This window comes from Dromiciops gliroides, chromosome 4 (genome assembly GCF_019393635.1).
Source record: "Dromiciops gliroides isolate mDroGli1 chromosome 4, mDroGli1.pri, whole genome shotgun sequence".
NCBI classification, from domain to species: domain Eukaryota; kingdom Metazoa; phylum Chordata; class Mammalia; order Microbiotheria; family Microbiotheriidae; genus Dromiciops; species Dromiciops gliroides.
Genome location: NC_057864.1, coordinates 180,394,619 through 180,412,282, shown reverse-complemented (window position 1 = coordinate 180,412,282; position 17,664 = coordinate 180,394,619). Strand labels below are relative to the sequence as shown.

Genomic DNA, 17,664 nt, shown 5'->3' with positions numbered 1-17,664 from the left:
TGGCCTTGTTTCTTAGATGGGAGGAGCTGGGATACATAACTGGGGGATGAATGATGAGTTTGGAATGTGACCTGGGCATTTCACAATTTTTTTCCTCCTTTATGTTCCAGCGCTGGAGTTTTACAACTTGAGGCCACATATCTATATCTATATCTATATATCACCTATCTTCAAACTTCTGAGCCATGGCTAGTTCTAGCTAGTTATCTTGGGGAATGCTAAATCTTTCAAAATTGCATCAGGAAGGAGACTGATGACTCTCAGGAAACCAGTGGGTGAAGGAGGCATGCCTTGGGGTAAGTGGAGATGGATAGGGAGTAAGAGGCACAGTGGAATCTACCCAGTTTTATAACTCCCATCAGAGAGGAATTCTGGGATTGGGTATTGGGGAGAAGAACTCCAAATCCGTTGCCTGGCTAGGATTTTAGCTGTGGCTACAGCTGCCTCCTTCTCCCCCCTCCTCCAGAAGACCAGTAGGTGGCAACATTGTCCCATAGCTGATATTCCTGAACAATGCTCTAAGTGTAGACCCGTAGTAATGGAAAGGAGTCCTCTACCTCCATTTTATAATCCCCTGAACTGCAGGCTCTACCCTGAGAGGTCACCCAGTTAAAAATTAAGTGCAGATGAGTACAGCTGGGAAAACCAGCTTTAGGCTGCAACTGCCAAATGTTTAGACGTTGGAGTTACTCAGATCCCTTCAGTGACCCCAGTGGCAAAAGCTTTTTTTTTTTTTTTGCGCGGGGCAATGGGGGTTAAGTGACTTGCCCAGGGTCACACAGCTAGTAAGTGTCAAGTGTCTGAGGCCGGATTTGAACTCAGGTACTCCTGAATCCAGGGCCGGTGCTTTATCCACTGCGCCACCGAGCCGCCCCCTTTTTTTTTTTTTTTTTACAGCTCATTAAAAAAGGACGGGTGCTGGGACCATGACTTCCTTGACTTGGGGAAGAAAGGCTCGGACCTGTGCTGGGTTGTGTTTAGGAGTCATGGCAACTCCTGGCAGCTTTGTGCTGTGACTGGGGATGAGGAAGGCAAGGGGGTCTCCATCGGGCGGAAGCAACACGACCCATCTTCCCTTTTGTCTGTGCAGGGAAGGCAGCTGGCTATCACACACTGGTCTCTGTCTCCATGGTGCTTGGGGGAGGGAGGAGGGAACAGGAGCACAGCTAAGGAGGCTCGGGGATGAAGAGAGCAAACGGCACCAAAGCATTTCCCTGAATTACGGGCCTGTAGGCCAACCCTGGGTCCCTGCTTTTCACAGCAGTTCTAGTCGAGTGTTTACATGTTGCAGTCCCCAGTGACAGACCTGGAAAGAGCATAAAAGACAGACAGTGGAAGAGGGGAGAGAAATCCGGGGCTGGCATCTTCTTTCCTTAGCTTAGAGACGTTAAACAGGGCTCAGAGAAGCTGTGGAAGGGGTGTGGAATCTGGCTCTTTCAGATTAGAAAAGCCTTTTGTCAGAGCCACTGACGTCTCCTGTTTACCTAAGGCTGACAGAAAAACGTCAGGCTTAGGGAGACGAGGGAATGGGGTACCTACCCCCCCCCCAGGAACTTTGACTTCTGAAGCCGACACCCAGACAACAGCCCTGAGGGAGTTTGGCAGGTGGTGTCATCCCAGCCCCTGCATCCATCCCCTCCTTCGGTTCAGGCTGCTCTCCAAGCCTGGAATGTTCTGTCCTCAAGCGTCACTTTGGGAACCATAGCTTCCTCTAAGGATCAGTTCATGCTGTACCCTAAGAGGCCTTTCCTGATGCCTCCAGTAATAGTGTTCTCCCCATACCCCCACTGGGCTGCTTCTCTGGGTACACACTGGTTCCTCCTGGCAGAATGTAAATTGAGGTCGGGAAATGTTTTGGTTTGTGATTTGGTCTTGGTGTCCCCCTGGTAGGTACACAATAAAAACTTGCTGAAGACAGTCATTCCCACCCCGGGTCACAAGCTTGGCCCTGGCAGCAGGGTTTTTTGGAAGGCTGGTGGGGAGGAGAAGGTGGGGGGGGCATAGAGAGAGTGAGAGAGGGCAAGAAACATGCTACATGATCAGATAATTGCTTTAAAATGTTTATTTCTAGAAGTTAAAAGCAGATAGATACAGCAATAAAATATACAAAAACCAACTTTTTTTTTTTACAGTATGAAGTATACACTTAGAGTCAGAATGCAAGAAGTACTAGGTCAACAGTTCAGAGGTTGTTTTACAAACAAAACCAATGTACAAGATGAACTGGCAACAGGGAAGCCCCTTGGGGGCATGATGAGGGGGAAGGGGAGTTTGAAAGGGGTTTGAGAAGGGCAGCAAGACCTATCCCAGATACTGTTCTTGAGAGGAAACAATTAAATGGAGGGAAAGGTAAACCAAGTCTCAGTTCCTTTCACTGCTTCTGTCATCACAAGAATTCCAAACAGGAAGACACACGCCACCTAAAATCATCAATTCTAAAAGTCCACCCCAGGGCTCTGAGTCACCTATCTTCTCCAGCCCCACATTGCAAAATAGCAACAGTGAGTTCTTGGTAGCAGTCCTCAGTTTTCCAGCCTACATGATCAAGGTGCTCCTGACTTTTGCTAAAAAAAGGGAGAAGGGTGTGCACTGAATGCCAACTCCATCTCATCGTGAAGATGATTCAGACCAGGAGGAACTTCTATATCTCTTGGGGAGATCAGTCTCCCCATTCAGCTCAAAGGCTGCTCTGGGGACTGACAGAGGGTAGGGAACAACTGAGAACAGACGCTTCAAGGTCCTCATAATCCAAGGGGCTGCCTCTGGAGCAGAATGGACCTCAATCCTCTTCAAGAAAGCACCTGGGACAACACTACAAGTGTGCACTATCATTTGGCTGGCTAATACTAGGAAGGCAAAAAGAGAAGCACCAGAAGAGGCCTGAGGACAATTTAAGGCCAGTCAAGAGGTGGAGTCTTCTTTCCTCTTTCCCAGGCCCAAAAGCGGGGGCCTCTGACTCACCCCCAGGCTTGGGGAAAGCCAAGAGACACAGGCCCAACCAAAGTATAAGCCCCAGCCTTAGCAGAAAGTCTCCTAAAATTCCTTTGCACTGGAACATTCTATGATTTTGTATGTCTCCACCCTAGGAGCTAACCATGTGAAAAGTGAAATAAGTGCTGAAAACCTTCAAGAACCTGAGAGAGCCATGTCCCCTGAAGCCACCAGGGCGCTTTGTGAGGCTCATGGCTTGACACTACTGCTGGCACCCACAGCTCTTTTGTATTTCACAAGGCTCCAAGCCCAGGATTCCTAAAGCAATGGGATTTAGAGAAACCAGAAGGGAAGAGGGTCATGCGGGCTGAGGAGGGAAGAATCCCTCCAGCCCAAATAAGGCACCCTAACAACCAAGCTCAGAACCAGAAACTAAGGCATTGGGGCTAAGAGGCTAGCAGAGAGAATGAAAAGGTTTATCAAAGAAAATTATATATAATTTTAGGCTCTTCCTAAACATGTCTGTTTTAAAGGCCAAGCAATAGCTTCAGAGCTTCAACTACCATTTGAGGTAATCAATAGTATGCTCCTTGAGGGCAGAAATCATGTCAGATTTTATCTTTGTGTCCCCAGCACCTTGAGCATGTTTGTTGAATGAAGGAAAGAATGAATTTAATTAACCTACTCTAGGACTCTAAGGAAAGACTGCTATGTGGGTTTGCTGATTACCTGGAAGAAATCTCCGAGGAGTCTTAAATAATTTTTTTTTTGGTAGGGCAATGAGGGTTAAGTGACTTGCCCAGGGTCACACAGCTAGTAAGTGTCAAGTGTCTGAGGCCAGATTTGAACTCAGGTCCTCCTGAATCCAGGGCCAGTGCTTTATCCACTGTGCCACCTAGCTGCCCCAATACATTTTTTAAAAGCTTTGATATGGGAGAGAATGGTGTTTTTTCTCTTTTGATTTTAACTTTTCCAAGTTTAAAAAGTCCTCCCTTCTGTTTGGATGTTAGCTAGAGAAGAGGTGCGGCAGGTGCTGGCATAGTACAGTCAGACACGGCCTGGAGCACCGACACACAAAGCAGGCACTGGATGCAGCTGGCACCAGTAGGCACTTGTCAAGCAAAACAAAAAACAAAGCAGGAAACCCAGAACACACACAAAAATCCCCAAATAATTAGGAGGAAGAAAGTTAGAGGGGGGAGAATCAAAACACATTCCCTTCTTCTCCCTTCTGCTTCCCCTACCCCCATGCTCCCACCCAAACCACCACAGTCTCAAAGGATGAACTGTATGACTTGTGTTTGGTTAATAGCATATAACCTAGATGCAGCCATTTCTCTGGGAGAAAGGTACCCTAATCACTTAAGGATAAATGAGAAGCAGGAGAGCAAAGAAAATTATCTGGAGCCACAAAGGGACAAGTTTCAGTTGATCTGGGGCTTGGTTGCTGGGTTGGGGTTTGTTTTTTTGGAGGGGGGGGGGGTTTAGGTGCCTCAGTTACATCATTCTGTAGCTTCCATTCTCAACCCATCACATGGGGGATGCAGCACACTCAGAAGTCAAGTCCATGTCAAACGTGAGGGTCTCTGGAAGGATAGAGAGAGAGGAAGGACAAAGAGAGAGATATAGCTCAGTGACCTGATTTCCTCAGAGCCAGAAGGGCACAACCCCCCTCCCATACCCTGCCCAGTATCCTAGGCTCCTGGGAAGAGTCTCTAGAGGCTCGGGTCATTGTTTCCACCCACTTTCCCACACAGCCCTCCTTTGAAAACAGCAACCAGTGCAGGTTAAATTCCAAGGACATATGCCCCACTACCCTCCAAGAGCCATGCCTTGACCTCCAAAAAGGGTCTCACACAAAAATCCTGCAGGCAGGGTTGAAAGGAAGAGTATTCAAGTCACTTTAGAAAAGGGCATTCTGCACGGGATGAGCTGATTAGTGGGAGAACAGGAGGAGCTGTCTGGGGAGCTTGGATGACTGCTTGCTCAGCAAGACTGGAAAGCAGATTGTGGTTCAGGTACAGGTTGCACCAGAAGGCCTTGGAGCTCCCTTCTACTTCTGAGATTCTGTGGCATGACACGACTCTCCATCTGATTGTGAACTTTAGATCTCAAGGATAACCTCAAGGTGGAGCTGAAGTGAATATTATTTCTAAGCAGAGAAGTGTCTGATAACCTGCATCATCTGCCAATTTAGCAAAACCACAGTCCCACAGCTCCCCCAACTCTTGTGGCCTCCTAGTAGGTTTACGAGGTCCTTGCTACTTGGTTAGGGTTTCCCAGTCTTTTCTTTGCTGTTACAGTATGTGTAAACGAAATGTTCTAGGGAGGCCAGAAAGCTGCCTTCCCTGGTGTGGTGAGGCAGTGTGGGATTTAGAGGGCCAACTACGCATCAGACTGAAGCGCCATCTATTTTGCTCCCTACTAGGGAGATGGTTAACCACTTGGGCTGAAATGAAGTTGAAGAATTTATTTCTGTTGCAAATTATTTAGTATCCACTGCAACTGGCACAGACAACAGAATTGACTATTCCTAGTCACTACTTCCCTTCACTCCCATTGATTCTCTGTTCTATTCAGAATCTTTAGCCTAGGCTTCAATAGCTTCCCCATTTGCCCTTCTCTACTGCTCTCTGCGCACAGCTACAAAGCCTTGGCCAATGTTCAGCACTGGTATTATTGCTGCTCTCTTTTCCCTTAGCTCCATGTGCTCTCCCACCTTTGTCTTCAGACATCCTTTGGCTTGGAGTATCCTCCTTCCTGCCAATCAAACTCTCCTTCAATAAGTAACCACACTTGGTTCTGCTCTATTTCTTACTTTCAAACTCTTAGTACTTCATTCAGTCAACTCAGCCTCTACTGACCACCTGTTTTCACTAGATGATTCTGCATTGCTTGAATGCTGTTTTGTAAGCACTCTTTCTTCTGTTTCCTGTGTGGCTTGCATGTCTCTGTCATCAAAATGAGTGAGTTCTCCCTGAAGGCAAGAAGCTAATTTTCCTCCTGTACCAGAAGGTCCCAACCCATTGATCATAAATCAACTGAAAAATTAGATCTGGTTACTTGAGGTGTTGAGGCCTTGGCTTCTACTCCTCTGTTTGCAGGCTGCTCAGAGAGTTCACCATCAGGTCACCTTCCCACAAAAAAGTCAGAGTTCCCCATTTTTTACTCTCCCACTCCTCCCACTGCAAGGATCTCTGCACACAGAGACAAATTAACTGACTTCACCCGACAAGGAAAAAGTCTAGGGGTCTTTGTCAACTGCACACTCACCAAACTGTCCCCCTCCTGCTGAGGGCTCAGCTCCTTCACCATTATTTCCAAACTGCATCAATGAATCTAAAGTGCGGGGGGACATCGGCAGGTCAATGGTATTGCTGCAGGTCGTTCTGTAGGAAATGGGGAGTGGGGGGAATGGGCGGGGTTGACACGACATAATAGAGAAAAAAAGAAAAACAACACACACACAACAAGCCATCAAACTCTGGTTTCCAACATAAAAAAAACAAAAACTCGAGCTTCTAACACACAGAGGTCATTTTAGGGAACGACTGTGGTCTCAGGGGGCCCCTCCCTAACCCCTTACTAGTTCTCTTTCACCCAGTTTTCTACTCTCAGGGACAACTTAGGGTACAAGGAATGTAAGCACAATGGGTGAAAACACTTACGGGGTCACACAGATAAACTTGGTCTTCAGGTATGGGGCAGCACCTGTGAAAAGCAAGGAAACCCAGTTCTGTTAAGTGGGGTGTGAATTTACAAATACATAAAAAGAAGAAGAAATGTCCCTGGCCCAGAGAGACTTCAAAGTGTCAAGTTTCATCCTAAGCAACAGTATGGGACAGAAGGGTTCATCCACAGAACTGTCCTTTTCCCCTTGACTATTCAATGCTGTCTCTGATAGAATAGCATGAAGTTAGCACCTCCTTGCCCCATTCAGACTTGGAGAGCTCTATAACTCTTCCTCCTCAACCTATTCCATCTGTTTTCTTATTTACCCAAGATCTTCATGATTTCTGAGCTTTCATTTAATAAATACATTGTTAACACTTTTTGCTTCTGTTCTTTTATCTGTCTTTGTCAGTGTCTATAATTTAAAGGTCTCAAGGAACAAGGGCCAGGCCCACAGAGTTCTCTTTGTAGGATACCCAGAACCACAAGCAATTAGGAACCTATTAAATTCAGATTACGGGTAATGGCCTGGGAATTTGTTTAAAAAAAAATTTGCCTTGCATTGTGTTTTTATAACATGCCAGGCTTATAATAAACTTCATAAATTAAGGCATTGTCCTAATATAATCCTCAGCAAAAACTCTTAACCCAAAAAGTGTATAAAAAAGATAGTAATACTGAGTATTTTTGAAAATGTACCTGATGAAGTGAAAATGGGGTCCTAGTACTGGTTCTATCCTGCCGAGCTAGGTAACCCTAAGTCAATCATCTATTGTCATAGAGACTCAGTTTCTTAATTTGTAAAATGAAAATACTGAACTAAGTTATATTTAAGTTCCCTTTCACTCCTAACATTCTGATTCCTGATTGAGGCAGTAACTTCAATCTGGCAAAGGTTGACCTAATTGAGTTCTAGATATCACTCATTTTAATGCTAATATCTATGTTGATTGTACTTTAAGCCCTGGAATTTTGATATGAGCTCTGTGCCCCTCAGACAGGCAAATAACCTGAGGGTAGGAGAGATGACGAGGCAGACATGTGAAGGTTGGGACTTAAACAGAACCTGAAAGGGAAAAGAGGGACTGAATTAAGGAGCTTCATAAAGGACTTTTCGAAGATATGAGGCTCAGATTGTCTGAGAAGGCTAGTTCTAGGGGAGGAAGGCCAGCAGAATCTGCTGAGTCAGGGTTCTAGTGGCTATATGAAGAATTTCAAAACTTAGAAGAAAATATTACAGACAGATCTGAGGCCCAGATAGAAATGACCTTTAGTGACTAAGGTCATGGGAAAAAAAGAGATTTGTCTTTTGGGGAGTTGGTATGGCAGGTGAGAAAAGAGAGCAGATAAAGCCTGGTAAAACTATGAATCAGAAAGAGTCTATGCTTTTAATTTACCCAAACTATAAGAAGTCCATTATCTGAAGTTTCCTTTAACTGTAACAAACGGTTCTTTTTAAATGGCTTATGTTGTGTTTGAGTCGGGGAAGGGATAGAGGAGGAGGATCTGTGGAGGTGACAGACCTGCCACTATGGGGTCCGCCAGAGGCAGAGAATGGTGATGGCCAGAGAGCTTTTTGGTTGGGGGATGGTCCTCATGACCCTTTTCATCACACCATCTGTTTTCCTATCCCCGATTTTTTAACTGCTTCATCATGTTCAAAAGAGCTCCTAGGTCTACAATCTGTGACCCACCCACCCACCTTCCTCCTAACAAAGGCAATTAAGTTATTGCATGTCAGTTTCTTACTTGTGACTGACATCCTTCCCCCAGAAGGAGACAATGTGGGCCTCAGAGAAGGCCAAACCCTCCCACTCCAAAACACGATAGGAAGAGGAAAATGCTAATCAAGGATGTAGCCTCAGATTGGGATCTCATGTCTTAAAGCATAAATAGCCGAACTACCAGCCAGCGCCTGGATGGCCTCCACAAAACAAGAAGGCATAAGTGACAGGGGCTGATTAATAGATCTCCAACTGAAGGACAAGGTGGAGAGAGAGAGATAAGGAACAACCAGGAAGCCACGTCATAAACTTCATGAACAAACTGAATTGGCAGAACAAAGGCAAAGGGAGACCTAATTAGTTCAGGTCACATATCTCCTTCTTCACTTGCCCACTCCACACATGTAATTCTTAATGGATCCTTTTAATTTGTAAGAAGTTCATACTCTGAAATTCTCTAAAATTATGGCAAAACAAAGAGAAAATGGGGCTAGGTCAGGGAAAAAAGAGGGGGCAAGTGAAGCCAATTTCCAGAGAAAACGTTCTGGGGCAGCTAGGTGGTACAGTGGATAAAGCACCGGCCCTGGATTCAGGAGGACCTGAGTTCAAATCTAAACTCAGACACTTGACACTTACTAGCTGTGTGACCCTGAGCAAATCACTTAACCTTCATTGCCTGGGCCGAAAACAAACAAAAAAAACATTCTGCTCTTCATCTTTCAAAACACTATGGATATATAATTTCCATTTTATCTTTTGTGAACTTTGTTTACATAATTGTAGAATCTCTATTATGACTTCGATGAGTCCTCTAGGAAGTGTGGGGAATTACAGCAGAAAAAAGATTCAGAGGGGTATGAATGAAAGCCCTGGGCTCTCTTTCAGTGGGAGACTGAATGCAGCCATTGCTTTCAAGTTTAAATATGTGTATGTGTGTGTATGTATACATATGTGTATGTATATATATTATATATATGTAAAATGTGCATGTTTACTTACATACACATGGGATTTTTATGTACACATATCAAGGACCTATATTTTCAGCTGGGTAGGAACTCCCATTATAGGAATGAAGTACAATCTCTCTGTAATTTATTATCTTACCAATGGATAAGTAATCCAAGGATTATGAACAAAAAGTCTTCAAAGGATAAATTAGAAATTATTAACAACCACAGGAAAGCCTGCTCTAAATTGCTAAGAATAAGAAAAATACAAGTCAAAACAATCATGAAGTTTCACCAAATACCAGTAAATCAACAAAGATGACAAAAGCTAGAAATATTCCAAGTTGAATGGTCTGTGAAGTCAGGCACATTAATACACTGGTGGTAGAGCTATGAATTAGTCCAAAACATTCTGGAAAGCAATTTGGAATTATGTTAAAGAATAAGTGATGAAAATATCCACATCCTTTGATCCAGAGATCCCCAAAGGAAGTCAAAGACAGAAGAAAGATCCCATAAATACCAAAATACATATATACCATTTTTTGTGGTAGCAAAAGAAACCTGAAAACAAGACAGATACCCATTGACAGGAGAATGGCTAAACAAACTGTGCAGTATATATATATATATATATATATATATATATATATGTATAATATTTTATTTTTTTAGAAAACACTAATATGAAGAATTCAGAGAAACTTGGGAAGATTTATATGAACTGCTGCAGAGTGAAATAAGAACCAAGTAAACAATATACAAAATAACCCTAGCAGTGTTTAACCAAAAAAGAAAGAAATGAAACTGAATGCTTTGAAATTATACTGACCAAGCTTGGCCTTGCAAGTACAATGGAGAAAATGTATCTCCCTCCCTTCCCTGAAGAGGTAGATGACTATGAGTATGGAGTACCTATTGTATACACTGTCAAATGTGATCAATATGTTGGACACGGTCCTTTGAGTAAGGTTGAGTTTGCTAAACTGTTTTGTTTTTTTCCTTTTTCTTTTTAAATCTTTGTTACATGGGATTAGGGAGAGGGGTAGGAAGATATATAAAAATGAAATAGATAAAAATGAGAGGCCTCAATTTAAAGAAAACTTATGGTCTTAAAAAGCTGCCCACAATATAAAGGGGTTAAGTGCCTGGTACTTTCCTCATAAGTGTCAAAAGTGGGACTTGGATCCAGGTTTTCTAGAGTCTAAGTACCTTACTCTGGCTTCTATTCTTTCCTATGTATACTCATCTAAGAATCCATGAATGATCTATGATTGTGTCTATATCATGATGGAAAACTCTTGGTGAGAGAACTCTGTCCACCAAAGTAGATCAAAACCAGCAATGCCCTCAAGAGTCTTGCCTAGGGCTGGAGAGGTTAAATGACTTGCCAATGGTCATCTAGTTATTAAGTGTCAGAACCTAAAATTAAGTGGGCAGAACCTAAACTTAGGTCATCCAATCTCCCAATCTAGCACTCCTGTCCACCAGCCCACACTGCTTCTCCTACCTTATGCTGCCAAAAAATAAAGCTTTTCTCTCAAAGAATACACATAGCGACTGTACATATATAACTTATATCAAATTACTTGCATTCTTGGGGAGGGAGGGAGGGAGGGGAAGGAAGGAGAAAAACTTGAAACAAGAAGTCTTATAAAAACAAATGTTGAGGGGCAGCTAGGTAGCGCAGTGGATAAAGCACCGGCCCTGGATTCAGGAGTACCTGAGTTCAAATCTGGCCTTAGACACTTAACACTTACTAGCTGTGTGACTCTGGGCAAGTCACTTAACCCCTGTTGCCCTGCAAAAAAACAAACAAAAAAACCCCCACAAAACAAATGTTGAAAACTATCTTTACATGTAACTGGAAAATAATAAAATATTTATATGGAAAAGAATACATATAGCACTGTCACACAAGAGGTTAGAGAGGCTATAGTCGGCTGTTAGAGGGCTAGGCTTGAGGTAAGGAAGACCAGGGTTCAAAGTGGATCTGAGATACCCACTATCCATGGCCCTGGAGAAGTAACTAACTACTCTAGGCTTCAGTTTCCTCCTCTGTTAGACTCACTGACCTCTAGTCTTTCCAGCTCTAAAACTATGATCCTATGATCTTATACTTCCTTCTGTCAGTGTTAGTGAAATGCTCACATCTGGGAAATCTGTGATTAACCCTCTGCTTCAGCATCTTTCCCTTCTCACCTAGTGTTGTCATCTACAGGTCAAAAAACTTTAGGAAACCCAAGGCACAGTTCTATGCACCCAGCTGCCACTACCAGCTCTATTCTCAATATTGTGTTAAGTTTTTTGTTTGTTTGTTTGTTTTGCGGGGCAATGAGGGTTAAGTGACTTGCCCAGGGTCACACAGCTAGTAAGTATCAAGTGTCTGAGGCCAGATTTGAACTCAGGTTCTCCTGAATCCAGGGCCAGTGCTCTATCCACTGTGCCGCTTAGTTGCCCCTCAATACTGTGTTAAGTTTTAAGGTTGTGTGTGTGTGTGTGTGTGTGTGTGTGTGTATGTGCGCCCCTCATTAAACTAGGAATTCCTGAAATGAATGACCCATTTTCTTCTTTCTTTTTATTCCTCTACAAGGGCTCTAGTCCATGGTGGTGATAGCAGTGAACATCACTGACTTACTGAATGCCCATGGAAAGACTGGATCATTACACATTACCTTTCTATCCTCCAAGGACCCAGTGACTTTGCACCTCTCCAAAAGGACTCAGAATTCAGTGCCTGGTACAGGGAAAATCAACGACTACCTGGGTCAGCTTCAGGATGCTCCTGGCTCTCTGGCCGGCAATACTTTCCAAATGCCTCCTCCTTGGGAATGTCAGGGTAGAGATAGACTAGGGGAGATACCAGGATGTTGGTGGCATCCATGATTTTATAGCCCATGATGATCTCAGCAAAGGACATATTGTTCAGCTGTTGCTTTGTGTATGGTTCCACTGACTGGATCTGGGTCTTGCCTGTGGTAGAATTTGAGAAAGAAAGACCATTGGCCATATGTCTAGAGATCCAAGGGGGAGCCCCCCACCCCCACCCCAGAAGGATGAAATGACAATACCAATATAAATACCTCATATTTATATAGAAAAGCACTTTATATAAGAGATGTTACACTCTCTCATAGGTGTGGCCCAAGGCCCTGGACACAGTGCCCAGTGGTCTGGTACTGAGAATCAGCAGCAACTTTAGGGAAAAAAGAGGGTGGAGCCTGGAAGGAAAACCTTGAAGGTTAGTTATGGGTAATAAGGGATCATGGAGCCCCCTCTGGTGGAAAGACTTTACAGTAAAAACCTGAAAGATCGAGCAGTCAGTTTCCTTCCTATTCAGTAAGGTAGGGGGAAAATGAATGCCGGGGAAATCACAAGAGAAAAAACAAACAAATGAATAAAGAGAAGGAATGTAGAGCCATTTACTCTAGCCTCTGCCTCTTAACTAACTGCACTGGGCAGATGAGACTTGCCTCAACGAAGTGCTGTGGATGTCACAACAAAGGAAAACAAAACACCTAAATGTCCCTTTGTAACTGAGCAAAGACTAGAATAGAAGAAACATCCAAAGGGCAAAGGCAGTGGATGGTCACTGTTACCCACAGCAGGGGGTGTGGTGACAAAAGGCCATTGTTCTAGCTCACCACTAATATCCTTTTCCACCCAGGTGAAGGTGATGCCTCCCTCTTTGCTGCTCTCGCTGAACCTCAACAGGAAGGTTCCAGGGGGTTTCGTGCTCAGGATGGCTCTCTCTCGTTCCTTGCTAATGAAGCCCATTATATACCTGTGGCCAAACAGGGCAAAAAAGAGGGTAAAGACTCATTCTTCTCACTCCTCCAATGCCACCATATCAAGTAGCTTTTTCAGAAACTACAATAACATGTGCCGGTTTTCCTACTTATGTGCTCTCTCTTCCTCCTCCAACCAGGAGTATTGGCTTACCCTTCATTCCACAATGCCAGAATATACTTTTTCACGAGGTCAATAATGTTGTCCAACCAAACCCAGAAGGAGAAACCTTTGCCAGCCATGTTTTCCTAGAGAGAAGGATGTGTTAAATCTAGCATATGCTATGGCTATGATAGTTCTTGAGAGTACCAAATTCCTCCCAAAGGATACAGTATGGGTTCTGAGAAGTTTTGCTAACTTCCCTTTCTCTCCTTAGACTAAGGTAAAATGTCCTCCCACTCCACAAAATCTAAGTGAGAGCCACTCAAAGACATACCCCACTGTCACAAGAGAGAAACCCATATCTACCCTCAGAAAGATGTCAAATTCCAAAAATATCCCCTCTTTTCCATCCCCATCTGTAGGCGGGCCAACAGGGACTCAATTACAGGAATGCTTACTTTGCAAAATTTGGCCCATGTGATCTGGCACCCTGAGTAATTCACACCAGGTCCTAAAAGGGAAAAGAATTAGGTGGTGAGATTTTCAACCTTGTATCAAGGTCTAATTCCCTAAGAATAACCCACATTTTTCCTATGTTGTATATGTTCTACAAATAGGTTACTTTTGAACAGCCAAGACTAATACTACTACTGTTCCGCCACTAGCAAGATCTATATTTGAGTTGGTTTTTCCAAAACTACGGATGAGCTACACTGAGTTCTACTCTTTCACCTGGTCTTATTATCAAGGGTATACACTGGCAGGGGCAGCTAGGTGGCAAAGTGGATAGAGCACTGGCCCTGGAGTCAGGAGTACCTGAGTTCAAATCCGGCCTCAGGCACTTAACACTTACGGGCTGTGTGACCCTGGGCAAGTCACTTAACCCCAATTGCCTCACTAAAAAAAAAAAAAAAAAAGGCAAGATGGCAGACTAAAGTTAGACAGACTCAGCCTTTGTATAGAATGATGCTAATTGTCCTATATGCATACTAATCCCATTTAAGACTTCTCTGTTTCTCTACAAAGCTATGAATACAGACTGTATAGCATCTAACTCTCTACTGGAATTCCTCTTTAAAGAAGAAGCCAGAGAGTTTACAGGAGGACTGGGCATGTGATCCTTCAACTTCGCCTTCCCCATCTACTGTAGGAACATAAAATTCTAGAGGAGAGGAGACTGGGGAAGAAGACCAAGAATCCTGAGAGAATTCTGGCCCCTAAAGCCCACAGAAAGGCCTCCCTATCCCCAACCTCTAAGGAGTATAAGTTACTGACACCCACTTCTCTTCTTACACACTGGCAAGTCAGATTTTCTGGATGAGTAACACTGTACCATTATTTTTTTCTGTGGGAACATCACATTTCTGAGAAGGCAGAGAGAAGAGAAGACAGGTTGCCCACCTAAAAGCTTCTCTGCTAGTGTAGTCAACTGTTCGATGCTTAAGCCCCGCTTTGTGGTGGAGGAAAACTGCCAGCTTAGCACCTCAGCAACTTGATCCCATGTCCCAATGGGAGGCTTGGTGAAGAAGTTAACATTCTGCTCAAGAAACATATCACAGTGAATGGCAAGAAGGTTGAAGTTAAAGATACACAGAAAAGAACAGGAGGCTGCTCCTAACCACAGATAAAAGCCATATGGCTCCCCTGGTGGCTGCACACTAACCTTGGGGTTATTGGTCAACATGTTATACCAAAGGATTGAAGCCCAGGCATTTGGCATCTGACAGATGTTAGAGATGACCACAACTGGTAAGGAGTGTGTCTGTGGAATAAGGGAAGCAGAAACTGTCAGCATATCCCCAAATCTCTCAATCCCCCATTTTGTAACCACACTTATCATTAATTCTCAATCAGATGCTCTAGAACGTATGTAGGTCTGCATCCTTGCATAGGAAAGCCTGTGTCTGAAGTCAGGAGAGTAGAGTGCTAGTTCCCAGCTTTGCCACTAACTGCCAAGGAGACTGGCCAAGTCACTGAACTCTGTTGGGCTTCCACCTGCAATCCGTAAAACTGGGAGCTCCTTATAAGCAGAGCTCCTCTCCTCCAGCTAGACCTAGTGTTCCCAAAGAGTGCCTTATTTTTCATGCTAGAACTGTTCTAGAAAATTGTATGTGTAAATAAAATTGCTACAAAGTAAATTTGTTCAAATCTCTTTGAGTTTTGAAAAAATAATTTAAGGAATCCTATGGTGAAACCTTTTGTAAAGCAAATCATTACCCTCTAGTTTTATCCAATTCGTAAACCCTAAATTTCATGTTAAGTTGGCTAAGAGCAGAGAACACTTCTCTTTCCTTCAAAGTGCCTAATTCAGGACCCCACCTACAGAAGGCACAAAAGGAAGGGGGACAAAACAAGTTGGAGGTAAGGGCATGGGAAAAGAATAAAAAGCCCCAAACAATGATTGTTAAAATGAAGTTACTTAGCAATCATATTCAAGTTTTCTCTCTCTAGACAAACCTGCCTGCCCAAAATTTGTCCTAAATCTGCCCCACCCAGGCTGGCTTTTCCCACAGGACTAACCTCCAAGTCGATCTTTAGGCCTTGATGGTAAACTTCTGTCTCAAAGGTGATGAGATGAAGTTCTTCAGTCACTATCAAAGAGGCCTGTAAAGAGGAGACAGAGATCTAGCTTCAGAGATCAAAGAGAACAGTGCCATCCCCAATAACCAGCAGAAGAGGGAAGGGAATTCAGAACCTGACTCTCCCACCCCCAGTCTGCCGTCTCTCCGTTAAAATAGCAGCCAACTTTCAAGAATGCACCGACGCCACCTTTCCCCACCAAGCATTTCCTTCACTGCTTCCCTGCAATAAGACCACCTCTCAACCCTAACTTTAGAAATGGTTTTCAACCCTCATGACGTCATATGACACTTGGATTGTTTCTCTTTTACTGGGTGCTGCACTTTATACTTCAGTCATTAATACAGTTTGTATGTCTCCACCAGACTGTGAGCAGCATGAGGAGAGGAGCTGTGTCTCGTCATTTTTCTTTTTCAGTGAATACAGAGTATGGTTTTCTGCAGATGGTAGGTAATTAATATCTGTTAAATTGAACTAAATTAATGTCCTGGGGCCAGACCAACCAGTCACACAAGAGGCCAAAAAACAGATGCGAGGACACACTCAGAAAGATACAAAGGTTGTAGAACAATAATGATGCCTGTTCTTAATGAAGCTTAAAAGCACAATCCCCAAAGGCGGGAACTCTGCAGTCTTAACATCAAGAGAACATTTTTTCCATCAAAAATTAGATTGAACTAAGGAGTAATCCCTTGAAGCTGAAGGATGGTTGGGTGCATAAAGAGGAAAGGAAGGACAAGAAAAAATAACCAAGTTCTCATGAAAATCTCCAATATGGCAACTTCTCTCCCCCTTTCATACAGTAACTATTCTTCCTGGGTAGGTAAAATAGGGGCCAAAAAAAAAAGCCCTCAAATGGTGTGTGATGGCAATAAAACTGTCAAGTTAATGAAATCTTTTAAGTCTCAGGCAAGATGGGAAGTTTCTAGAGGTTGTGGATAACAGCTATGGGAAAGCTGGAAAGTCCCTAACTGATAAAGAGTGACTTCCCGGAACAATCCAAGATTGGCTTTTAACCAGTGACGTGGCACAACAGACTGATTTCTGACAACGGCCCTTGGCGTATAACTTTTCTTTTTTACTTCTTGGTAAAGTTAAGCCCTCCCAGGTGAGCTCCCCCCACCCATCCTACCAACTTACATCACAGTTGGCCCGGCCCCCATTGCCACATCTCTGCTCCCTCAGGGTCTACGGGAAGAAACAGAACACGTCTCACACAATTGTTCACTTCTAGTGCTACCTCTGAAAGTAAGAGAGGGTAAGTTGTTTCCTGCATACCAAGTGTTTGAACTCTGCAGAGAGGCTGCCATTGTTAGACTCCTCCATGTTCATCACTTTCGTGTTTGTTCCCAGAATGTTGAATTTCCGGGATCTGAATCACAAAAGGAAAACAACTGAGTGGCTGGAGAACAGAGATGTGGGAAATGAAGAGAATGAAAGGAATCTTCAGGAGAGGACTTACCCTCTTAATGCTGCAACATCACCAGAGTCTCTGTTGAGAATATGAAAACATTTTCAATAAAATAGGCTTCCTCCTGTGTCCTCCTGTGGAAAAACCACTATATAGCTCTTTTTGAAAACTGTTCTATTTGAATGTGCTTTAAATATATAGAGGGAAGTCTTTAATTGCTTAAAACTGCACTAAGACTTTAGGGACAACCTGTATATGTAGCAATGGGGTGCTCTATATATAGGAGAAAAAAGGAAGGAAAAGAAGGTTCTGCTCCCTTAAAAAGCAAAGTTAGAAACAGATTTCTAAAGAGCTCTGTAAGAGTATCTAGTGATAATTTCTAGTATTTTATTCAAATTAGCTTTTGCATTAATTTCTGGCTTCAAAAAGCAGTAGAAACAGGCCAAATAGGGGTGGGAGGATATGGAAATAAAACCATATCTTTAGATTTTAGATTAGTCCTGGG

General features: G+C 43.5%; 1 protein-coding gene across 1 annotated transcript in view; it reads right to left on the bottom strand.

Annotated features, from left to right (window-relative positions):
* Positions 1–2,047: 2,047 nt before the first annotated feature.
* Positions 2,048–17,664, bottom strand: part of STAT3 (signal transducer and activator of transcription 3) — a 60,335-nt gene continuing 44,718 nt past the window's right edge. The window contains 13 exon segments of the mRNA XM_044000703.1: positions 2,048–4,517; positions 6,205–6,320; positions 6,600–6,642; positions 12,041–12,250; positions 12,922–13,061; positions 13,220–13,314; positions 13,627–13,679; positions 14,570–14,705; positions 14,832–14,930; positions 15,689–15,772; positions 16,889–16,936; positions 17,027–17,120; positions 17,211–17,240. Of these exon segments, the coding sequence (XP_043856638.1) occupies positions 4,462–4,517; positions 6,205–6,320; positions 6,600–6,642; positions 12,041–12,250; positions 12,922–13,061; positions 13,220–13,314; positions 13,627–13,679; positions 14,570–14,705; positions 14,832–14,930; positions 15,689–15,772; positions 16,889–16,936; positions 17,027–17,120; positions 17,211–17,240 (1,204 nt within the window). The 3' untranslated portion in view covers positions 2,048–4,461.